The sequence below is a fragment of the Halichoerus grypus genome, chromosome 6 (assembly GCF_964656455.1).
Source record: "Halichoerus grypus chromosome 6, mHalGry1.hap1.1, whole genome shotgun sequence".
Taxonomy (NCBI): domain Eukaryota; kingdom Metazoa; phylum Chordata; class Mammalia; order Carnivora; family Phocidae; genus Halichoerus; species Halichoerus grypus.
The window spans coordinates 87,153,891-87,179,592 of record NC_135717.1 but is presented as its reverse complement, the minus strand read 5'-3'; the positions used below and the strand labels follow the sequence as shown (position 1 = coordinate 87,179,592).

Genomic DNA, 25,702 nt, shown 5'->3' with positions numbered 1-25,702 from the left:
GGCATATATGCTATAACTAGGGGTGTGTGTGTGTGGATCCAGTGTATTTCTTTCATAGATTAAAACAATATTACCAATCAAATTATACCTTTCAGATATCCCATTTAATATATTGATGAATATCTATTGGTACCAATATCTATTGGTTGTAATATTGTATAAAGTTATTCAAGTATCAGAAAGGTGGTTAGGGTGAACCCTGGGATTTCCTTTTAATAGTTGGTAGGTTTACATAGTGTTCTTTCTTTATTTTTTTAAAAAAAGATTTTAAAGTAATCTCCACACCCGACATGGGGCTCCAAACTCATAACACCAAGATCAAGAGTCACATGCTCTACTGACTGAGCCAGCCAGGCACCCCTACGAATAGTCCCTTAGAAATCTTAATTATAAGTAGTACTGCTAAATTAAAAGAAGTTAACTCGTCCCCCCATCCCAGCCCTTTTTTTATCCCCTTGTACTTAGAAGGCTTTTGAGGTCTTAAATGATCAGAAAGGTTCTTTGGATTTTGTAGACTAAATGTTCAGTAGAAATGTTAATGTTTGACTTGAAAGTCATAAACAGACTTAACAGATGTAGCTAATACCTGATGCCACATACAGGTTTGGTACACAGTTTTCCAAGGATAGTGCCATAAAGAAAGGTGCTCAATAAATAATAGATTATTATCACTCTTGGATTTTAAATTGTAACTGCTCTCAGGCAGTTGCTTAGCCCTGTTTAGTACTTAGCATTGTGCCCTTAACTAATAGAGACCTTTTTCCTGATTTTTAAAATTGGCTCATAGCATGAAGGGCTCAATATAAGACACTGAGTACTGATAAATCGTTGTGATGAATGAAGCCTTGAAATTAGTTAAAAGTGAATCTGTGAGGGAAATTTATTAATTTGCCAATAGCAGTATTAGATATACGGAATAAGCAGACAGGGCTCTTAGTCACATTTTTAAAAAGCTATCTACCTGTTTGTTTTTGACTAAGACAGATGGATTTAAGCTTAGGTAGTAGAGAAATTAATGTTATGCTTCTAGATGACAACCACTTGGCAGCCATAATCCATAAACTGGATGAACATCACTTTTTTTCTTTATACTTTTTTGAGCACCTTAATTTTTTTGAAATTAATTTCTTAAAAAAGAGATAGTGATTACTTTTAAATGGTACTTGGTATTGCCTTTGGATGACACAGTTTTAGACTTTTATTAAGTAATTGTGAGAGAAGATTATGTACATTATTGCATAACTCTGGTATTATTTTTCCTTCCCTCATTTGTATTCTTCATTGCAGCCTTTAGATCTGTGCTATTCAATATGACCAGTTGTCTATTTAAATTTAAATGAATTAAGGTTAAATAAAATTAAAGATTTAATTTCTCAGTCACAGTAGCCACATTTTAAGTGCTCCCTAGCATGTGGCCAGTGGATACTGTATTGCCCAGTGGAGAGTGTATTTCTATCATCCTAGAAAGTTCTTTTGGAAAGTTGTACTCTAGATCTTTAATTACTAATGATGTCAGGAAAGTAAATGTCAGGAACTTGGAATAGATACTTGAAAACTCCCAAAACCATAGAATTTATACAAGTTCAATCCTAACAGCTTCAGCCTTCTCAAAGTTTAATATTACTTCTTTAGGATAGGCTTTCTATTTAGTTTTGATATTAGGTCTTATTCAGAGGTCATTCTGATAATAATGTAAAACGGAATAAAATAGTTGTGTCAAGAACTATGTCTGCCAGATTATTTAACAGGTTTATTAAGATATAGTTGATAATACAATAAAATGTGCATATGGAAAGTGTATTTAATAAGTTTTGATATATATACCTCTCACGAACCATCCTCGTAGACATAATATACCTGTTACCCACAAGTTTCCTCATGCCTCTTTATAATCTCTTCCTGTATAATCCCTGTTCTTTTTTACCCTCTTTGTCCACCTCCAGACAACCACTGATCTGCTTGCTGTCACAATAATTTGAATTTTCTAAAATTTTATATAAATGGAGTCATTCAATCTGTACTTTTTTTTTTGATCTGACTTCTTTCACTCTGCATTATTTTGAGATTCACATGTTATATGAGAGTCCATGTTACATGTACAAATAGTTCATTACTTTGTATTGTATGGATATATCACAGTTTGTTCATCCATTAGTTTGTTGATGACATTTGTGTTGATCCCAGTTTGGCCTTATTTCATACAAGCTGCTATGAACATTTATGTATAGGTCTTTGTACTGACATATGCTTTTATTTCTCTTGAGTAAATACCTAGGCATGGAATGGCTGGATCATATGCTAGGATGTATGTTTAACCTTTTAAGAAACTGTCAAACTCTTTTCCAAAGTGGCCGCACCATTTACATTCCCCCCGAGTAGAGTGTGAGTGTTCCACTGACTCCATATCCTTGTGAATTCTTGGTATGGCCAAACTTTGTAATTTTAGGTGACAGACTGTTTTCATAAGAAAAGACTGTCCGAGTAGAATTATTTCTTTGCTCTTGCAACTTTTTGTATTTAAATGCTGCAAAAATAGTATTTTGTTTGTGAAGACTTTAAGACAGTCTTCTATAGAAGATTCATTTACTCTTATTTTTGATAGTATTTGTTCACTAATGCTGATTTGAAACTCAGTTTATAGGAACCATTACATTTCCTTTCTTTTTACTTACATATTTTTCTTTTTTTGTTCTAGCGGCCCCTTTGTTGCTTTATGCAAACAGACGGGACTTGCGATTGGTTGATGCTACAAATGGCAAAGAGAATGCTACGATTGTAGTTGGAGGCTTGGAGGATGCAGCTGCGGTGGACTTTGTGTTTGGTCATGGCTTGATATACTGGAGTGATGTCAGCGAAGAAGCCATTAAACGAACAGAGTTTAACAAAACTGAGAGTGTACAGAATGTTGTTGTCTCTGGATTATTGTCCCCTGATGGGCTGGCATGTGATTGGCTTGGAGAAAAATTATACTGGACAGATTCTGAAACAAATCGGATTGAAGTTTCTAATTTAGATGGATCTTTACGAAAAGTTTTATTTTGGCAAGAGTTGGATCAACCCAGAGCTATTGCCTTAGATCCTTCAAGTGGGTAAGTTTTGTGCAATGTACAAAGCCTATTTCATCTGTTTTCTGTCTGCTAGCATAGACAACCTCCCCAACCCCAAGAGAAAAGAAAGATCAAAAACCAAATTTTAGATTCTTTGAGCTTCTTTGTCAGGTAGACTTGAACGTGGGAAATTATGTTGTGGTCTTAAAGTAAGATGTTTCTGTAAATATTGTAATATTGTGTTTCTAACATCACTTATGGGATAGCCATACATAGAGTTCTTGGTTTGTTTTCTGCATTTAATAATTATGAGAGGATAATTAGAAGGCAGAGAAGAAGGGATGAAGACCTAACAAGTATTTGATAGCTCAAGACAACATAAAAAAATCTTACCGATCTTACAACTGTTAGTGTATATGCATTTTGTTATACTAGTATCTTTTTATTAAACTCTGAAGTATTATTTAATATGTCAGTATTGAATGAAAAATAAAAATTAAGTTGTTAAAGAACTCATTTCTAGTTAGTTAAGCATATATTTGCTGTAAAGGTTTATTTTCTAATGAGAAGGGAAGCTTAAAGCTATGGGTAAATCCCATTAGAAAATGTGAACTGTGTCATGTTACTATGCTTCACTTCTGCTATATACCATTCCTTGATACTTGTTTATTGAATATGTTGTTATGCCAGAGTCTGTCATGGTAGATAACTAAACATTAACCTGAAGTGAGTTACTCATAATTGTTTAAAATGTAAAGATAAGTAACCTGCAAATAACCATTTTAACACTTTGTTTTCTTTGACTTTCAAGTATGTTGGAATGCTTTAAAACACATTTATAGAAGGGAGTGGATTAATAGTATGTAATAGAACGTGAGGAAAAATGAAAGAAATGTTTATGTGTTCCTTTGTCTTGATATCAGGCCTTATTTGGTGACAAAGTTTAAAGAAGATGCCATGTTGTAGGAAAATTAAAAGATTTGTCTGCCCATGAAAGATAATGTGGGCAACAGTATAGTGAAACTTTAGGGTGAGAAGTTCTGGAACACACATATGTATAATTTATATAATATATAAAAAATTATATATTTTTTAGAGGGGTATTAAGAAGTATCTGCTAAAGTCAGATGGTCTTTTAATAAAGCATCAGAAAATATAGTGGGTCTCGTGGTAGGAAAAAGGGTTGACTGTCCCAAGGAGGAGGTCAGAGATGTTGGATATGCAGTAAACTGTACTGATGAAAAATTTGGTTGTTGAGAACTTGCAAGATATTTTTGAGAAATGGAATCTGTGTTTTGCCAACAAAGTTTGAGTCGCAGAGAGTGTTGAAATGTTTGTGAGGTTACTGCTTTATAGAACACGGGGTTTTGGTGCTTTCAGTGGTCATTAGGGAATAGTACTTTGGAGAAAAGAGAAATTTTTTTTTTTAAGATTTTATTTATTTATTTGACAGAGAGAGAGAGAGAGAGAGAGATTACAAGTAGGCAGACAGGCAGGCAGAGGGAGATGGAGAAGCAGGCTCCCCCCTGAGTGTGGGGCTCGATCCCAGGACACCGGGATCATGACTTGAGCCGAAGGCAGACGCTTAACTGACTGAGCCACCCAGGCGCCCCAAGAGAAATATTTCTTAAAAAAATTGTTTTTGACAAATTTAATCTTATAACTGTAAGGGCGATGATGGCAATTTAGCCAACTGTCTTTTAAATAGTATGTTCAGAGCTCTGCTTTTTGTACTCTTGTTGGGGAGAGAGGGGGAATATCTTTAAGGATTTACAGTCTAAGGACAGAAAACTTGGATGAGAGAACTTTTCCTTCTTCAAAAGCATGTTTATTTGTATTATATAGTATGTATGTGGAGAGAGGAAGAGTGTTAAAGGGAATTGGAAGAGCCACAAGAGCTCCTAAGGAGGATGGGTGGATAAAATTGCTTGATTACCACAATTCCAGAGCAACATCTAAATCATTTCTACAAGTGATAATGATTTTATGATAGTACATATTCAAGGGAGTTGAATTTATAGGTAATTCTTGACTGTTCAGGATCTAATCATCTAATGATTAAATGAATCATTCTCATTTCGTGCCCTAAACTAATGAGCTTTACTTCTGGGTGTCAGGTCTGATAAGTGTCTTAGGAAGTAAGTTTACCATATTATTAAAAAATACATTAGAGTTTCTGTGGCTTTAGTTTACCCATGAAACTTCCCAGTATTGAAGGTGAGAAACTGCCAGAGACTCAGCTGATCAAGAATATTACTGGAAGAATCAATAAAAGTGTGCATTAGAGTTTCTGTGGCTTTAGTTTACCCATGAAACTTCCTAGTGTTGAAGGTGAGAAACTGCCAGAGACTCAGCTGATCAAGAATATTACTGGAAGAATCAATAAAAGTGTGCTTTGAAGGTAGAAAGTAGTATTTAAGCTTCTAAGGGATGATCATTGAACACTATTTTTCCTGAGGCCTTAAGTTTTGGTCAAACAGTGAAATATTTTTTTCATTATTTTTGATGTTTGTGGTTTGTGTTGCTTATGTGTATGAATGTGTGTGTAAATTTCCCCTCTCCCCCCCTTCTTAAAATCTTTTTTAATTTTTGGAAAGTTATGTGTCATATGGCTATTTTTAAAATTACACAACTGAAAATAAATAGAATGCAGCCAAATGGTATACATTTTGGTATTTAGCATGATGGAGTGTAAAATTATATTTTAAACTCATGCATTTAAAAATATATTCTGTCAGTCTTCGGTGTTGATCTTAGATTTATGTGGTTTTACTGGAAAAGTAATTTTAGATTGAGTACATCACTTATCAAACAGAAGAGATGATTTCCAGATTTATTTTTGCGGGGAGAAATGAAGTTTACTTTCCAGAGAAAGTACATGAAAACAGTGCTGAAGAAAAATGTAGGCTTTATCAGAGTTCCAGTATCCTGGGTTATAAGGTTCAGAAGAGCTGACTGAACTCTCTCACATCAGCTTATGTAAAAGGAAAGCTATTGAATGAGTAGTATTGTTTGAGCCCTGGGAACTAGTGCAGACATCTGTGTGCTTTCGGATGTATGGAGTTCTTTGTGTAATCAGTCCATTTAGACTGAAGGAAGATTTTTATTTCCCTCCCTAAATTTGGCCTCTGTTAGTCTGAGATTTTTTTTTTCTTTTGAGTGATGGCAGTGTAGAATTCAGAATAAGGAACAGGAAAACGTGTGTCTAGAAATTGTTCCAGGAGTGAATAACCATAGTTATAGGAAGCAGTATCCTTATAGTGAGAAGGTAATTCCTATTTGGCTGCTCTACTTGTGGAGTTTCTTAGTCTGTTCCACAACTACTGTACTACTCTTAGTGATGTTGAGGGCCCCTGTTTCAGGTACAAATAAAGTAGTTTTAAGGGGTTTTTGTTTGTTAAGGATCTGTTCCTATTCCAAATTCTTTTGGATATTTTTTTAAAAAGTTAAACTTTAGTGATTCAGTCTGAAGTGAATTCATACTAAACAGCTTTGAAAGATACTTATTTTTAAAATACATTTTTATCATCTTTAAGAATAATATTTATAACACTAGAGTTCTGCTTTAAAAATGCTTGCAGAACTAACTCAATGGAATAAATAATGTATAATTTCCCAAGTATGTTTAGAGGTATTTTCTACACTGGTGTGTTCCAGATGACTAAAATCATTCCTACCACATAACGGTGTTCAATAAATATTTTTTGAGTGACTGGACCTTATACTTTCTTTCATAATCCTGTTAGTTTTCCTTGTTAGAGGAGAAAGTGTTTTCTAAGCAAATACAAATTTTAGCATTATCTCATGAATTCTACCCCAGTATGGTTTTGATTACAGTTGTTTATTTAAAACATATTTAAGATTTTTAGTTTTTTCAACTCAAGTTTTCAAGATAATAGAGCTTGTTTTATGTCACATCTAGCTCTCTTATTTACCAGCAAGTCACTTCATTCTTTTGGACTTCAGTTTTCTCATCTCTAAAATGAGGATGCCTTTTAGTTTTGAAATTAAGTTTAAAAAGTGAGGTATTTAAATAAGTATATCGATTTTTAAATTTTTATTTTACAGTTACACATTATGGACATTATACAAGTCCCTAATTTAGGTATGCTACACTTAGAATGTGTTTCTGCGGAACAGATTCTTAAAATTTTGTTTCTACTGCCCTTATTGTATAGGTCATCATACTCAACCTCTTTTTATGGCTGTTTGACCCCTAAAACCAGTTTGCTGATTCCACTGGATGTAAATTAGAAAATACTTTAAAATGTCAGAAGATTCTTTTTGTTTGAAGAATGAAAACTGTAGCCAGTTACTTTCAGACAGATTATATAGATTCAATATAGTTTAGAGGTGGGGTTTTTGAGATTATCCCAAATTTAAGAGCAATGTGTTAGAAAAGCCACTAATCCAGGAAGTCTGGATTAGTGGCTTGGCTTTACCAGCCTCTGGGATATGATTCAAGGCCCTTGAAAATGGAAAAACAAACAAACGAACAATTTTTTAAGAATAAGTAAGTGTGTGTATATATGTATATTCTCAAATGTTAGTGTAGGGTTTTTCCCTTTACTTAAAAAACGTCTTAACCCTCATCCAATTTTTAGTTCTTTGTATCTAGTGATATCTATTACCCTGTCTTAGACTGAGTTGTAATTATGTAGTCAAGTTTTTTTATGTCCCATATCTCCAGGCCCACTTTTATTGAAGGAACATTGAAAGGGAATATTTGTAGTATAACTAATGACTTTACCTAGCCCTGTCTCTTAATAGCTTTGCTTTTTAAATAAAAGCTTTCCTTGCTTGCAGCACTGACCTTTTAATTCAGCCTTAGCAGAAAGAAGAATGAAATTTTGTGAGATTCAAGAATAGGATACCTTTAACTGAGTATTGGCTCTCTGTATTTTGGTGATCTTATGTACCCTTGCTGTATTCCACTGTGACTGGCTCTTTAGAAATGTAGTTAAATTAGTTTTGACTGGCACCAAGTATTTGTGCCATTGAGCCTTTAAGATTTTGGAAGGAGTTTGCCAGATAGCTAATTTGTGAAATAGGAATAAAATGGTTGTCTTTTTTTTTTTTTTTTAAGATTTTATTTATTTATTAGAGAGCGTGCATGCACAAGCCAGCGGGAGAGGCAGAGGGAGAAGCAGACTCCCCTTGAGCAGGGAGCCCAACGTGGGGCTTGATCCCAGGACCCTGGGATCATGACCTGAGCCGAAGGCAGACGCTCAACCGATTGAGCCACCAGGTGCCCCTAAAATGATTGTCTTTAGTATTTTTTTGCAACATTTAATATTGATATTGTATTCCTTTTAGAAATTTTTCTCTTAAGACTTCCTGATTTTTATACTGCTTGGTTTTCCTACCACTTGGACCACCCTTTCCTTCCTTCTTCATTAGCTCTTGAAATATGGAACGGTTTAAATACATTTAAATTGGAAGGAGTTTGCCAGATAGCTAATTTGTGAAATAGGAATAAAATGGTTGTCTTTTTTTTTTTTTTTAAGATTTTATTTATTTATTAGAGAGCGTGCATGCACAAGCCAGCGGGAGAGGCAGAGGGAGAAGCAGACAATAATGATTATCCAGTAGTTCTAGAAACAAATTATGCATTATTTCTTACTTTTCCTTCATCATTCTTAGATTCCCTTGGAACTCCTGTTTGATGTATGATGGACTGTCTAATGTTTAAATACATTTAAGTACATCATTTTCTTTATTCTTTCCCTGAGATTATATCAATTTCCATAGCTTTTGCATAGAAGCAGATAGCCAATTATCCTAAAATAGAAAGCTTCATACTGGACTTTGCTTTAAAAGCACTGGTTCTGTGTATGAAGGATCTTGCTCCAAACTCTCAACAACTTAACAGTTTTGAAAAATGTCTTGGTAAACTGGGGAAGCCTATTTTCTACCGATTAAATCCTAGAACTGATAGGGAATCTTGAGGATCTTATAGCTAAATGCCTTCACTTTGTGGCTGAAGAAAATCAAGGCCTTGACTAAAATAAGAGACAGCCAGATTCTTAGTTGAGATTTTCCAGTTCCACATTTGGTGCTTTTTTCTTCATGAAAAGTATCTTGCTGAAGCAATGTGTTTTGTTTTGCAAATTGAATTACTTTAAAAATGCAACGTGATAGCTTTATTTAAAGGAACATTTTGTAAATTCTTTGTTTTTAGATTTACTCACTGTATCAGTTTCTTATTTTACCATTGCTTTTTGCATCCACTTAATCCATTTGGGTTCAGTTTCCTTCGCTTAAAGTATGTTCTTGAATATTCCTTTCAGCAAAAGTTGCTTAATAGTAAACTCTTGGTCTTCATCTGAAAATGTGTTTAATTTACCCTGATTCTTGGATGATAATTAGTTGATGATAGAATCTGGGTGATAGTTATTTTCACTCAGTTGTTGGAGGGTATGATGATTTTCTTGTTGCTGTGAGAAGTCTGGTATTTCCTAATTATTGTCGCTTTGTAAATACTTTGTTGTTGTTGTTTTCTGGTTTTGATATTTTGCAGCTTTTCCTACCCTGTGTCTAGATGTGGCTCTATTTTTATTTATCCTGCTTAGAATTCGTGTTTGTAGAATCTAATCATTATTGTTATCCAGTAGTTCTAGAAACAAATTATGCATTATTTCTTACTTTTCCTTCATCATTCTTAGATTCCCTTGGAACTCCTGTTTGATGTATGATGGACTGTCTAATTTTGTGCTCCATGCCTCTTAATCTTGCTTTCATATCGTCTCTCTATCTCTCTTGGCTACTATGTGGTTTATTTTTTCACTTGTCTTCCAGATAACTAATTCTTTCCTCAGGTGTGCTTAATTTTGCAGCTTAATGAATCCGTTGAATTTTTAATATCAGTGACTATATTTTGCTCTTCTAGAAGTTCTTTGTGCCCCTCTTTTAAAAGACTTATGATGAGAAAATGTCAGCTTACATGAAAGTAGAATAGTGTATCAATAATTTTAGACTTAGAAAAAAGTTAGAAAAATAGTACATAGTTCTTTAATATAAGATAATATATATTATATAATTAATTAATATAATATAAAATAATATAAGATAGATAATATAGATATAAAATAGGTAATATATAATATAATAGTACATATATATTATATATGTAGATATGTATATAATATATATAAGATAATATAATAGATAATAAAATAGATAATATAGATATAAAATAGGTAATGATATAATATAAAAGTACATAGTTCTAAAGTATACTATACATAGTATAATTTTCACCCAGCATCTGTTAATATTAACATTTTATTTAACCATAGAACAGTTATCTAGACTAAGAAATTAATGTTAATATAATGTTATTAACTATCTGTATACCATATTTAAATTTCTCCAATTTTCCTACTAGTGTCCTTTTTCTGGTCTAGGATCCCATATTGCATTTAGTTGTTATCTCTGTCGTCTTTCCTGTCTGGGACATTTTAGCAGTTTTTGCCTATGTAACCTTGACCTTTTGAAGATTACTGGCCAGTCATTTTGTAGAATGTCTCCCACTTTGGGTTTGTCTGATGTTTTCTTATGATTTGATTAAGGTTATACTTTTTTGGCAAGAATACCACAGAAGTGATATGTGCTTTTCTCAGAACATCATTATCAACAGGGTGTACATGATGTGGATACTGGTGATGTTACATTTGATTACTTACTTACAGTGTTTGCCAGAGTTTTTTTTAAACTGTGTTTACTATTTTTTCCTTGTAATAAATATTGGAAGTTATGCAATTATCTTGTTTCTCATTATACTTTTATCCACTAATTTAAGCATTCTTTGATGGTGTTTGCCTGCAACAGTTATTGCTATGGTGTTTGCCACATGGTGATTTTTCTAGTTCCATTGCTCCTCCCACATGTATTTTTAGTTAAATTCTATTTTAATGAAGAGCTGTCTTGTCCTTTGCACTTATTTATATATTGTTATTTATATTAGTATGGACTCATGGGCATTTCTTTTATTCTATAGATTATAGACCATTACTGTCATCATTTCTTGCTCAAGCTGTCACAGATTTGGCCATTGGGAACTCCTTCAAGTTTGTTCCTGTGTCCTTTTGATAGGCCCTCATCATTTTTTAAGTAGTTTTTTTATGGGCTGACAGCAGATGTTTCAGACTCGTCCTTTTTCTGCTTCATGCTTGGAATCAACCATTTCTCCAAGGAGCTCTGTCTCCTTTTATTGGTATTTAGAAACTAAGATTTGGAAGCTAGGTGTGGGGGTCTTTGCTACTAGGTTTTCATTAATTTTTTTTGACAGACACAGCGAAAGAGGGAACACAGCAGAGGGAGTGGGAGAGGGAGAAGCAGGCTTCCCGCAGAGTAGGGAGCCCGATGCGGGGCTCAATCCCAGGACCCTGGGATCACGACCCTAGCCGAAGGCAGACGCTTAACGACTGAGCCACTCAGGCGCCCCAGTTTTCATTACTTTTAAGCCCTAGACATAGTTAGGAAATACATGGATGTGTACACATACACGTAGTGCTGTGTGTTTTCATCTTTATCTATATATTAAAAAAATATGAGTTCATGTTGATATCTCCATCATAATCCAGTTCCAATCCACCACCACAATATTACATTATAGTCTTGTCCCTTTTCTTTTTTGGTCAATTCTTTGATAGTGAGAAACCTGGTTTATGAATATAAATATCAAATATTTATCAAATATACAGTATATTGTCATATGTTTTGTGCAAACCTAGCTTGCAAGGGTTTCAGAATTGCTAACCTGTACTCTTATGAGCAACAAATTTACTGTCTAGAATACAATACTATGAAACTACTATCTGCAGAGTCAAAATACAGTTTTCCAAATTTATTTAGGTAATTTCTTTCTTATCTGTTGCAGTGTGGCTATATTATTCATTTATAATACATTTGTCATGGTTTGTATTCATTTTGAATATCTCTCCCAATATCCTAGCTGATTTTAAGTATTGATTTATATTGGAGTTATGTGAAACAATTGCCACGTTTTTAAGAGTTAGAGATGACATAAGTTATATTCTGAGTAGTGTCCTTCATCCCCATCCCTTCTACCCTGGTCCTATTCTCCCTTTCTTTCTTGTCTGTTCCCTCTTATTTATAGTTACCTTACTTTCATTAATTTTTGGTTTTATCCTCTTGAAATCCTTTTTTTTTTTTAAAGATTTATTTATTTGACAGAGACATAGCGAGAGAGGGAACACAAGCAGGGGGAGTGGGAGAGGGAGAAGCAGGCTTCCCGCCGAGCAGGGAGCCTGATGTGGGGCTCGATCCCAGGACCCTGGGATCATGACCTGAGCCGAAGGCAGACGCTTAACGACTGAGCCACCCAGGCGCCTCCTTCTTGAAAATCGCACAAATGAACTAATACATGAGTGTTTTCTTATATTCTCTTTTTTCTTACATGAAAGAGTAACATACTAAAGTGCTCTTTTGCATTTTCTCTTTTTTTTACTTAACAATACATCCTGAATATCATTCCATAGATCTCTTTCTCATTCTTTTTTGCAATGATGGTAGTATTCTATTGTATGAATGTACCATAGTTCATCAGCCACTCTCTTATGTTTAGACGTTTAGGCTGTTTTGTTAGCTCAGGTATTTTAAAGCAAACCCACACAGTGATCTCTCATTTGTGAATGCTTCATTTTACATTTCTAAAAGAGAAAAACATTTTTTTTTAAAGATTTTATTTATTTGACACAGAGAGAGACACAGCGAGAGAGGGAACACAAGCAGGGGGAGTGGGAGAGGGAGAAGCAGGCTTCCCGCCGAGCAGGGAGCCCGATGCGGGGCTCGATCCCGGGACCCTGGGATCATGACCTGAGCCGAACGCAGACGCTTAACGACTGAGCCACCCAGGCGCCCCGAGAAAAACATTTTCTTCCGTAACCACAGTACCATTATCTTCCACACACCCCAAAATGAACAATTCTTTAATATTATAAATTATTCAGTCTATATTCAGGTATGCAGAATAGTCTCAGAAATGTCTTTTATGGTTGGTATGTTTGAATCAGGATCCAAAACAAGGTTCACAAGTTGTATTTGGTTATGCCTCTTAAGTTTCTCTAGAACAGCATCCCCTCCCCCTACCTTTTTTTCTCTCATCCTGTTGATTTATTGGAAAGATTCTATAGTTGTCCATTAGAATGTTTTAGATTTTGGATTTTCTAAGAGATTCTTGTGATGTTTGACTTATTTTTGTCCTTTATATTTCTTATAAAATGAGATTTAGAATAGAAGACTTAAGTGACAAATTCAGTATTTTGCATGAATGTTTCATAGGCAGTACAGTACTGAGTACTTTGTATTTACACATCAGAAAATATGTAATGTATTATCCTACTTGTAGTGATACTGAGATTGTTCGGTAGGTTCAGATGGTGAAAGTTAATATCTTTATTATAAAGTTGAGTTTTTCCTCTTGTATCCTGTAAATAATTTGTGGGATGATCCTTCTATACCATACCAATATCCAGTTCCTTATCACTTGATTGTTTTACCACTCACTGGGGATCATTTTTTTGTATTATTTCATTAGAGATATTTGTTACTGTTTTATGATGTTTTATCTCATGTATTTTTATTCCATCTTTTATGCATTTTAATAATTTTAAATATTTATAATTTCTATCAGATTGGTCAGTTGTTTGTAGTTCTTAGAAAATCACTTCTGTTCTTTGTTATATTTGCTGATTCTTGCTTAAGGTGAACTGTTTCCTTAGATGTCGTATAGTTTTGGATTATGAGCTGATCTTCAGAGGGGTTGTCTGAGAATCCTGAGTGGCCTCATGGGGGTGCGTATTCCTCCAGAGAGGTTTTAGTTTGCTTCTGCCCAAGCACCCTAGAGGTGTTTCCAGGAACAACTTTATTTTTTTTATTTTTAAATTAAAGTATAATTTCTATACAGTAAAATGCACAGACCTTAATCGTGCAGTTTTGACAAATGTGTACATCTATATTATCATCTCGTTCAAGCAGAGATTACTTTTTATATTTAATTTTTGGAGTTAGAAGTTCCTGTACCATGTACAGAGAATTAATTCAAACTCTAAACCTATGTGAGGGCAGTGTTGTGGTTACAGAATTTTTGGTGATTTTTTTCCCACCTTTTCAGAGCCTAGGCCAAGACTGAAAAGCTTCTTTGCCTTTCTCTGCCAGTGGCAAATTTTTCTACTTCATTGCTCCCCAAGGGTCTGTGCTTTGTGCAAGAATCTTATTTCTAACACAGTGTTCTTATGTGTCCAGGCTTTATCTTCTTCCCTGTTTTGCTGTCGAAACAGAAGTCCCTCAGTTTCTGAGATGAGAAAATCCTGCAGGATTGCTGTAGCATCAAACATGTACTGCTTTTTACCTCCCTGTTCATTTTTGGTTCTCTGAAGATTTCTCCTACTTTCATGATATCTTAGCTGTACATTTAAGAGTGTTTATATATTTTTATTTTGTATATATGTATGTCTTAGTCTTTTTGGGCTTTTTAACAAAATACTACCTAGTAGCTTATAACTGAGTGGCTTATAATGACAGAAATTTATTGCTCACAGTTCTGGAGTCTGGGAAGTCCAAGATTAGGACGCCAGCATGGTCCCCTTCTGGTAAGGGCCCCCTTCCTGGTTCATAGCTGGTGCCTTCTTGCTGTGTCCTGACGTGGTGGAACAGCTTAGAGTTTGCTTTGTAGCTCTGTCCTTATGACTAAGCACCTCCCAAAGACCCCACATGCTTATACTGTCACTTTTGAGTGTTAGAATTTCAACATACGAATTTTGAGGGAACACAAAAATTCAGACTATAGCAATGTATAAATCAAATAAAAAGACTAACCAGTGGTTCTAGAGGTTTTGTGAGAGGAGGGATTTCTGGTTATTTTGTTACTAAATTATCAGAAATAGAAATTCTAACTTTCATGTTTTTAAATATTGCCTTTTCTTACTGTGGATATATGTACATGATAGTTGAGCATTATTCATACTTACTAATACGTGTATTAATGACTTCTTTTAATTATAGGTAGGATTATATAAGTAACTTCAAGGATCATGAAGTGATTTATAGATCTGGTTCACTTAGTTTTTATGACTCAATTCTAAATGTTTTCTTAATTAGCCACCATTGTGTGTAATTACATCTTGTAGAGGGTGAAAATTTATCCCTTCAGTTTAGGTTTATTGAAACTGAACATTTCTGAATATTTTTGTTAGGGGAAACTGGATTCAGATTGAGTAACACACTAGATTAGGGGTTTGTGAATATTTTGGAAAATTTATTATTTTACCCTTGCCTAATTGTAGACATTATATGCTTTGGAATGTAATAAATTTGTATAAAATAAATTTGTATAAAATGGCTGGAATGTAGTCTGTTGGTTGAGGTATTTTTATTTTCTGTCATAAGACATTTTGATGTTTTGAAAACTTAGTATTTTCTTTACTTACTGTAATTACTTCCTAATTAAAATAAAGCCTGTCTTCTACCCTTCACTTCATTTAAAATTTATTTTCCAGAAAGTATTGCAGTGCATATCAAGCCAGATACAACAATAAAATTACATTTGTATGGAAACTAGTGAACAGCATATAACAACCTGGTACTGGTTCATGATTTTTGATGAATAGCAGATGTGAATACTATTGCAAACTGGCGCTGTAACCATATATATCTAATTCTTCAGTATCAAGTAAGAATGTTTATCTTCTCTTAAGTCAAAGCCAAAATAGAACCCATTGAAGCCAAAATAAATTAGGGGCCAAATAGACCACATAATTGGAGAGTTAGTAATAATTGTTGCTGAAGAGAGATTTCTTCTATATGAGCCTGTATAGCCTGGCTTTTGAGAAGCCACAGGACATATTTATCAAACACTCTTTCATTTCCTAAAGGATGCTAAAATTGGCTTTTAAAAATAATGCTGATAAAAAGCCTTTGCAGAATATATGACACCGCTAGTTGAATTTAGCAACTTTATTGTTAAGTACTTTTAGGTAATCCTAGGTTTCTAAGCCAGGTTAACTGCCCAAACACAACAAGTAAGCCAAACCAGACCTACTCCTTAATCTGTGTACCCCAATTATTTTTTATTTTTGGAAAGATAAAGTGATGTAGTCAAGGAGTTTACCTCATAGTCTAATTTTTTTTTAAAGATTTACTTATTTATTTCAGAGAGAGAGCATACGTGTGAGTGAGGGGTTGCAGAGGGAGAGAATCTCCAAGCAGAGCCTTACACTGGGCTGGATCCCTACACTGGGCTTGATCCCATGACATTAGACCAGTGACCTCAGCTGAAACCAAGAGTTGGATGCTCAGCCGAGCCACTCAGGCGCCTCAACCTCATAGTCTTAATTTTTAAGTCGCTGATTTAAGGGGGAGGTTTGAAGCCTCAGTGTCAAATATTCCTTGTTCTAATAACAGAAAATGTTTATGTCATATCCTAACAGAGAATATGGAGAATGTTTTTTTCCTCAGGAATCTTCTTTTTACCCTTGCATCCTGAAATCTCTACTCTGCTACAGTCTGATGTTTTATTCTACTAGTAGATCTTTAAATAAGAAGTTTACACCTTTCTCTTATTGGCTGGTGCCCAATTCCCTTTAAAGATTAATCCTGTATTAAGAATATCAACACCTAAATATTGCTCTTTATTAAGTCTGATACTTTAGTATGTCACTCAGGCTTTTAGCAGGTGCCCTTTCTCATAACCCACCTGATTTCTCACATTTTCCCAAAGGCAGCCAAATTACGTATCCATAATTTATTTATCTTATGCGGCTTAACAATTACAGCCAGACTTTGTATATGTTATATATTTTAGTGCTGGAAATGGCCTTCCCTTCCCTTTCCAATGCAGATGTAACTCTTGATGACATATTTGACATTCATTGCTCCCCATGATGCTTTGTATTGGCAGCTCTAGCTGTTTCTGGAGATTTCGAAGTCAGAATTATTTTGAAAAATGACAAAAATCCCTAAAGGATCCAATTTTGTTTTTAAATTATCTGTATATAATAAATTGATGTTAAAAATTGGAAAGTTAAAAAAGTTTATTGGGAATTTTTTTTAAGATTGATTTATTTATTTTAGAGTGCACGCAAGCAGGGGGAGGGGCAGAGAGAGAGGGAGAGAATCTGAAGTAGACTTCCTGCTCAGTGCAGAGCCCAACACAGGGCTAAATCCCACAACTGGGAGATCATGACCTGAGCTGAAATCAAGAGTCGGACGCCCAACTGCCTGAGCCACCCAGGTGACCCGTTTACTGGGGAATTTTAAAAACTCTTTTTATAAACTTGTAATTTTTTTAGTTCACATAATCTTTCTGACATATAAAATGGACCTTTACTTTCTTTTAGTACCTAGATGTCTGTTACATTTGTAGGGATATTTTATCTTTGTACCATGTCTGGATTATACATATTTGAGGGCAGAACATGCTAGTCTTGTCTTGCACTACACTTCTACTAAGGGATATAAATTCGTATTCATTTGATAAAGTTAAAATACTGTGACTCAACTTTTTCTCCTCACCTGGCCCAAATAAAGTCCTCAGATAATCATAACCCAAGTTACAGAGTAAATCTTCTTTATCTACATTGGATATAGAAGATACTTTGTCTAATCTTGGAGGACAAATCCCATTAGATGTTTTCTTTTCTCTGTCTAGCGTTGTTTTCCTCCCCTCATGCTGAATGATGAGTTTGGGTTTGCAAAATGGTACCATCTTTGAGATTAGCTGCTATAGTTCTCCAACATCACATCCCTGTATAGCGTCCTCTCAGCAGGGCTCAGTAGCTTCTACTCCTTTTGGATCAGCTTCATTGATGCATCCTTGAGTGCCATGAATGCTTCTCTCCTGACTCTCTAGGAGTAAAATTGCCATTTTACTGCACTCCTTGGAGAAGGACAAAGTCTGATAAGGCAGATTCTGAGCCTGGAGCCCAGGGAAAAATATTGTGTGACTGCTGTGGAGAAGACCCAAGCATAGAGCCTCATTATGCTGTCAGGTCATTGCATTACTGGAGACACTCACTTGTTAAATTTTAGGAATAACATTTATTTATTATGGATACATAATAAATTATGGATAAATAAATTATGGATACGTAATTTGGCTGCCTTTGGGAAAATGTACCAATTGAGGATTTGGTACCAATCTTACCAGTACAAATGAGCACCAAGCTTTATAGAACAGCAAACTGAAACAGACAGGGCTTTGTCTTTATTTTTTTTTTCTTTTAATAAACTTTTTTTGAGAGCAGTTTTTGGTTCACAGCAAAATTGAATGGAACAAAATATTTCTAATTCCTCCCTTCTGTAATAAAAGTTTTTATTTCATAATCACTTTATTCCTTCTCTAATGCTTTTCCTTTCTTTAATATAGACCTATGTTTCTTACTTATATCATTTTTCCTTCTCCCTGCAGAACTTCTTGCAAGACAAGTCTATAGGCAATAAATTCCCTCAATTTTTGTTTGAGAACATCTTTTTTTCACTTTTGAAGAATAATTTTGCAGGGTACAGAATTCTAGCTTGGTAGGTTTTCCCTCTTTCACCTCTCCCAATATTTTACTCCAATCTCTTCTTGCTTGCATGGTTTCTGAGGAGAAGTCAGATGTCATTCTTATCCTTGCACCTCTGTATATGAGGTGTTTTTTTTTTCCCAAGATTTTTTTCTGTATCTTTGATTTTCTAGAGTTTGAATATGATATGCTTAGGTTTTTTGTTTGTTTTTTGTATTTATGCCGCTTTGCTGTTCTGTGAACTTCTTGGATCTGTGGATTGGTATCTGACATTTGGAGAAATTCTAAGTTTATCACTGCTTCAAATATTCCTTTTTTCCTTTTCCTTCTGGTATTCTCTCTTTTTTTTTAAAGATTTTATTTGACAGAGAGAGCACAAGCAGAAGGAGAGAGAGGGAGAAGCAGGCTCCCTGCTGAGCAAGGAGCCTGATGTGGGACTTGATCCCAGGACCCTGGGATCATGACCTGGGCCGAAGGCAGCCGCTTAACTGACTGAGCCACCCAGGCATCCCTCCTTCTGGTATTCTCATCATGCATATGTTATATCTTTTGTAGTTATCCCACAGTTCTTGGATATTCTGTTCTGTTTCCCACCCCCTAACCCCCATCTTTTTTTCTCCTTGGCTATTTCTATGGATATATCTGTAAGGGCAGAGATTCTTTCCTCAGCTGTGTCCCATCTACTAATGAGTCCATTAAAGGTCTTCATTTGGGAAACCTGGGTGGCTCAGTCGGTTAAGCATCTGCCTTCGGCTCAGGTCATGACCCCAGGGTCCTGGGATCGAGTCCCGCTTTGGGCTCCTTGCTCAGCGGGGAGCCTGCTTCTCCCTCTACCTGCTTCTCCCTCTGCCTGCCGCTCCCCCTGCTTGTGCCCTCTCTCTCTCTCTGACAAATAAGTAAAACTTTTCTCTTTCTAAAAAAAAAGGGCATTCATTTCTGTTATAGTGTTTTAGATCCCCAGCATTTTTTTGGTGCTTAGAATTTCCAGCTCAATGGTCATATTATTCATCTGTTCTTATATGTTGCCTATCTTTTCCATTAGAGTCCTTAGCATATTAATCATGGTGGTTTAAAATTCATACTCTGATAATTCCAACATCCCTACCATATCTGAGTCTGTTTCTGATGCTTGCCTTGTCTCTTCAAGATTTTTTTCCCTTTAGTTATGCCTTATAATTTTTTGTTGAAAGCTGGCCATGATATACTGGGTAAAAGGAATTGTAGTAAATAGGCCTTTAGCAATGTGTTGAGGTGTTGGAAGAGGAAAAGCATTCTATAATTCTGTGATTAGGTCTCAGTCTTTTAGTGAGCCTGTGCTCCTGAGCTGTGAGCCTCACAAATGCTTCTCAGTTTGTTTTACCCCCTTGGTGGGGCAGGATGGCTGCAGGATGCTGGAGTTGGGGAATTCCCTTCCCTTAGGTCAGTTAGGCCCTGATAAAATCCCAACTGGTTAGGCTCTGGTAAAATTGTTTTTCTTGAGGACAGGCCTTGTTAAGAAGAATAAAATGTGCTGATGTATTTAAAAATGACTAGCTTATTCTTCCCCCTGCTGGAAGCATGAGGTGATTTTTCATTGATCTTCATTGTGAGAACCTGTTAGAGTTCTTGGAGGTAAAACTTACAAAAGTGTGAGGGCCCCCTCATGACTGGTTCCCTCTGGAATTTTTAACTTTCAAATTTGTCCACACTAAGCCTCTTGCAAGTCAAATATAGTTCAGGTTTTCCTACCCTGGTACTGATTCCCATGGAGGTTTCTGTTTATAGGTTTCTGCTCTTGTAAGTTTTGTGACTCTCTGGATTTGCTTGTCTGTCTCCAGTTTTGAGGGCAGCAATTTGCTCTGTATCCCTACTTCTCTGATGGATCTAAAAATTGTTGATTTTTCAGTTTGTTCAGGTTTTTGCTTGTCGTTAGAATGGAGTGATGGCTTCTCAACTGCTTGTATGCTGGACTGTGTTACTTTTTTGCATTGAAAATCTGAATACATGAAGCATGGGAAGAAAATAATATATCTATTAACTAGAAGGATCTTGCATAGTATAGTTTGGAATTTTAAAATTTTGATAGATGAGTTCTGGGAATATTCAGAGGTTTTTATCTGGATTGGGGCAGGCTTTCAATAGAACCTATATACTCTTATGTCTTATTTATATCCTCAAATTCCCTGAACCGTTGGTATTGGATCTAATAATACTGTTATTTATTAAAATAGTTTACAGTAAGCAAATACTGTTCAGACTGACCTTGTTTAAAAATCTTTATAGTGAGACTGAGCTGAGTAAGTGACTCTGCATCATCTCAGTTTATATATAGGAAGACCAAAGTGGAAGTGAAATCAGTAGAATGAATTTGTAACTGTCTTTATAAGCTTTCATTACTTTATTAATGATAGAAGTGTAAGTGAAACTCTCAAAACTTGGTTGTAGGGGCGCCTGGGTGGCTCAGTCGTTAAATAGTCTGCCTTCAGGGGCGCCTGGGTGGCTCAGTCGTTAAGCGTCTGCCTTCGGCTCAGGTCATGGTCCCAGGGTCCTGGGATCGAGCCCTGCATCGGGCTCCCTGCTCCACAGGAAGCCTGCTTCTCCCTCTCCCACTCCCCCTGCTTGTGTTCCCTCTCTCGCTGTGTCTCTCTCTGTCAAATAAACAAATAAAATCTTTAAAAAAAAAAAACAACTTGGTTGTAAAATAAGATGAAATCTGTTTTCTTAAATAACTGTAGCATTGTTTTATTCGAAGCCTAATCAGGAGCAGACAACTGTTAGTAATCTGGAAGCAAAGTTTTCTGAAATGAGTCTCCTCAGAGGTTGTGAAAAAAGTAGTATGTGCATGGAGATAAGACTACAAACATGTAAACTCTGTATCCTGTTTAGTAGAATTGAAGATGGCTTTGGAAATGTGTGTGTTTGCCTGAAGTATGAGTGGTAAAATCGTTTGTAAGATGTTTTATATTTATGGAAGATGAGAAGCATCATAAAAACACACTGTACATTTGTCAAGACCCCTAGATCTTGTGCTCGCTTTGGCAGCACATATACTAAAATTGGAACAATACAGAGAAGATTAGCATGGCCCCTGTGCATGGATGACATGCAAATTCATGAAGCGTTCCATATTAAAAAGAAAAAAAAAAAGACCCCTAGATCTTTACCTCAGAAAGTGAACCTTAATGTATGCAAAATTTAAAAAAATCATTTAGGAGTTTGGGGGATCCCAGGATATATTGCAGATTGAAACAGAAGAATCTAATTCTCTTAGAAATTATGAAAGAATCTCACTGCATAGAGTTGGGGAGGAAAGGTACTGACCTAATTAACTTTGGAAATGCATGGAACCTGCAAGACTAAAGGCAAAAGGAACTGCACATAAGCAGTGTACTCTAGTTGTCAGTGTTGCTTCCCATAGAGGTACAGTGAACAATTCTGATTGCATACTAGAATGAAACAAATAAAATAGATGGTATGTGGTGGGAACCTGGTTTCTTACTATTGGAGTGGGAAGTTACAGATAAACAATGAGGGGAGGCTAGAATGAACTTACGGTAGTGGGTTAGAATTGAAGACATCAGTATGAGCTCATATTTAACTTAATATACAGTGTACGTTTTAAATGAGTTTAGTTCATTAACTTCAAAGCAATCAAAAGTAAAAATTTCAGCCCTGGAGTTAATGCAGTTTTTTTATAATTAAGGTAGGACTAGTAGAGAAGTATGTTATAGTTAATATTTTTAGCATTTGGTTTAAAAAGTATTGTAGATTTGTCACGTCTCACAGAATGTGGGAGAGTCTTAAGTCCAAACATGTGTATTACCAGATTGTTGAATGACTTCTGATATGAGGGAGATTTGTACTGATACAAACAAATACGTAACCCTTGATCATAGAGTAATGATTATATTTTGCAGTATTTGTAATTTTATTTAAATTACTCTTAAATTTATGTGGTATGCTGCTTGCTTCTCTTTCATTCCCAAGAGGAAACACAGAAACAGAGTTTCAATGTAGGTAATGCTTGTACCTAATTTTTTTTTTTTTAAAGATTTTATTTATTTATTTGACAGAGAGACAGTGAGAGAGGGAACACAAGAAGGGGGAGTGGGAGAGGGAGAAGCAGGCTTCCCGCCGAGCAGGGAGCCCGACGCGGGGCAGGACCCTGGGATCATGACCTGAGCCGAAGGCAGATGTTTAACGACTGAGCCACCCAGGCGCCCCGCTTGTACCTAATTTTTAATTAAACAGTTCGTGGCAGGACTTGCAGAAGGGCCATTTTCAAGTCCTCGTGGGAGGCTGAGATAAATGACTATAGCGTGCCATATAAGGGCTTGGGAAAATACAGGCCCTATTTTTTCTTTTGATGAAATGAAGGGCTTGAATAAAATAATTAGGGAAATATTTCTTCAAAACCTTGGAGCATCTTTGTAATTTGTATTATGCTTATTAGCTAATGGCATGAATGCTTACCACATTTTCTGGGAGAATGATTTAAAATACTTTATCTTGGTGTTGGACTGTGTCAGCTATAATTTTGGGTTCAGAAAATGCAGTCACAATATCATTGAGATTTAATTGATGTTTTTTCTGAATTGATGTAGATTTATCCTAGAAATATTGCTTAGTGTTTCCTAGAGTTGTGTATTTGTATTATTATGTGTTTACTGGGTGTTCTCTGGTGTTACAAAGACATATTTATATGGGAAGGTAACAAATACTTTGGTTTTGTTCTCCTGTTACAATAAAGATTCTGATTTAGTTCAGGGTATAACTTGAGATTTGCTGAGGCTGTTGGTACATGGTCCACATTTTGAGTAGCAAGGGGTGCGCAAAAGTTTTCTAGAAAGGTCCAGATTATAAATATTTTAGTCTTTGTGGGCCACGTATGGTCTCTGTTGGATGTTCTTTTTTTTTTTTTTACAACCTTTAAAAGTATAAAAACCCTTTTTAGCTAGGGTCATACAAAAAGCAAGGCAGGGGTTGGATTTGAACCCCTGACCATAGTTTGCCTATTTTTGCTTTAGAGAAAGGGTGTGTGCATTTAGTTGTTGATATAAGCAAAAATCCTAGAATTGATGTTTGTTGTGACTTTTCTGCATTTCAGATTACCATATGATTTTTCTTTTACATATTAATGAGGTGAATTACCGCTGATGGTTCAGAAGCTGGTTGCTATGGTTGTTTTTTTTTTTCCTTAGTTTAATTGGGGTATAATTTTACATACTGTAAAATTCACCCTTTTCAGTGTATGATAATATGAATTTTGACAAATGCATACAATTGTGTATTGCCAAAGATGAAAAAGCTGGACCCTAGTTAAAACAGTAAGGACAGATTTTAATCAGTAATATATTATTGCAACATGGAAAAGAATACAGCATAAATGGAACTCTACTTTGATTTGTACATGGGTAACTCAGTGTTTTAAAGGGAGAATGAGGGAGTAGGGACGGGGTGAGCAGGGGTTCAGTAGAGTCAGGGGAGTGATAAATTACAAAAAGCTGGAAGGGGAGATTGGTCTATGTGAAACCATCTCGGTTGGCTAACTGGCACTTATCAGAGGCTCCTCCCCTCCCACAGAGACGGGCAGACAGGGGCCCTATGTTCAGGTGTTGGCTGGAACAAACAGTAAATTCTTTTGGCAGCAGTGAGTTTCTCAGGCAGGCACTTTACGAGGGACTAGGGTCATCTTAGGGATGCAGCCTTGAGCTGTTAGAAGCTGTTAGTATTTTGTTCAAGTCTTTTTTGGCCAAAGTTGAGGCCTAGCTGAGAGACTCAGTGGAGCCTGGCTAGAGTTCAGTCAGAGACTCTTTGTCTATATCAGCACCACAATTGAGATACAGAACTGTTCCATCACCCCCCAAAATTTCCTTATGCTTTTTTGTACTTACCTTCTTGCCCCCACTCTCAGCTCCTTGAAGTTACTGACTTGTTTTCTGTTCTGTAGTTTTCTGGAATGTCATACGAGTGGAATCATACAGTATGTATAGCCTTTTGAGATTGGCTTTTTTGACTCAGCATAATACGTTTGAGGTTTATCTGTGTTGTGTGTATCAGTACTTTTGTTGTGGCTGAGCAGTATGTATTACAGTTTGTCTATCCATTAATTAGTTCAAGAACATTTGGGTTGTTTCCAGTTTGGGCAATTAAAAATAAAGCTGCTATAACTATTTGTATGCGGGTTTTTGTGTGAACCTAAGTTTTTATTTCTCTTTCATTACTCTTGGGTAAATACCCAGGAGTCAGATTGCTGGGTTCTGTGGTAACTATAATTAACTTTATAAGAAACTGAAATTTTGCCAAAGTGGCTATACCATTTTTTATTCCCACTAGCAGTGTATGGGAGCTCGAGTAACTTTGCATCCTCACCAGTACTTGAAATTGTCAGTTTCCTTTATGCTATTCTTATATGTATGCAGTGGTATCTCATATGTGTGTGTGTGTGTTTTAAACACTGTCAAATCAGCTTTATTATTCAGAGCCACTTTGCAGAATTCAGAGTATACAGCATATTCATTTCATAGGTTGTTTACAATTACCATTCTAGAGATACCAAAGGAAGATTCAAGTATAAATGCAGTGGAGTCTGAGCCTTGCCATATGCTGCTTCTATGCATTGAGGGTGGTGTTTCCCAGCTTGGGGGGCAGATGGCCCCCATTCTCAGGGCTGATTAATCCCTGGGTAAATTCACCAACTTAGGCTCTCCCTGGGTTGGCATATAAGTCAGGGTATGGCTAGTAAAACATAAACTACTCTAGGTTTTTTAGACAGGACCATTTAAAAAATTATATTCCATAATTATATTATTTAAAAATATAGTACTTGGGGTACCTGGGTGGCTCAGTGGGTTAAGCATCTGACTCTTGATTTCTGCTCAGGTCATGATCTCAGGGTCATGAGATTGAGCCCCCCATCAAGCTCCGCACTGGGCATGGAGCCTGCAGATTCTCTCTCCATCTCTCTTTGGGTCTTCCCCCATTCCCCTGCCCCATGAGTACCCTCTCCCCCCCCCCGCAAAATACAGTTCTTTCTAAAGCTTTTAAATTTAGCCTACAGATCTTATTTTTTAAATTGTAGTATAGTTGACATAAAATATGATAAAGTTTGAAGTGTATAGCATAGTGATTCAACAATTACATACATTA

General features: G+C 35.7%; 1 protein-coding gene and 1 non-coding gene across 3 annotated transcripts in view; both read left to right on the top strand.

Moving 5' to 3' along the window:
* Positions 1–25,702, top strand: part of LRP6 (LDL receptor related protein 6) — a 180,922-nt gene that overhangs the window by 20,866 nt on the left and 134,354 nt on the right. The window contains exon 2 of one of the 2 annotated variants that reach the window (XM_036076228.2): positions 2,696–3,089. The exons of the other annotated variant lie outside the window; for it this stretch is intronic. Coding sequence (XP_035932121.1) covers positions 2,696–3,089 — 394 coding nt within the window. The remainder of the gene's footprint in view (positions 1–2,695; positions 3,090–25,702) is intronic. 2 annotated transcript variants of the gene reach the window in all.
* LOC118525478 (U6 spliceosomal RNA) lies at positions 21,580–21,686 on the top strand. The gene has a single exon (XR_004912166.2). It is a non-coding gene; the product is annotated as a U6 spliceosomal RNA (small nuclear RNA).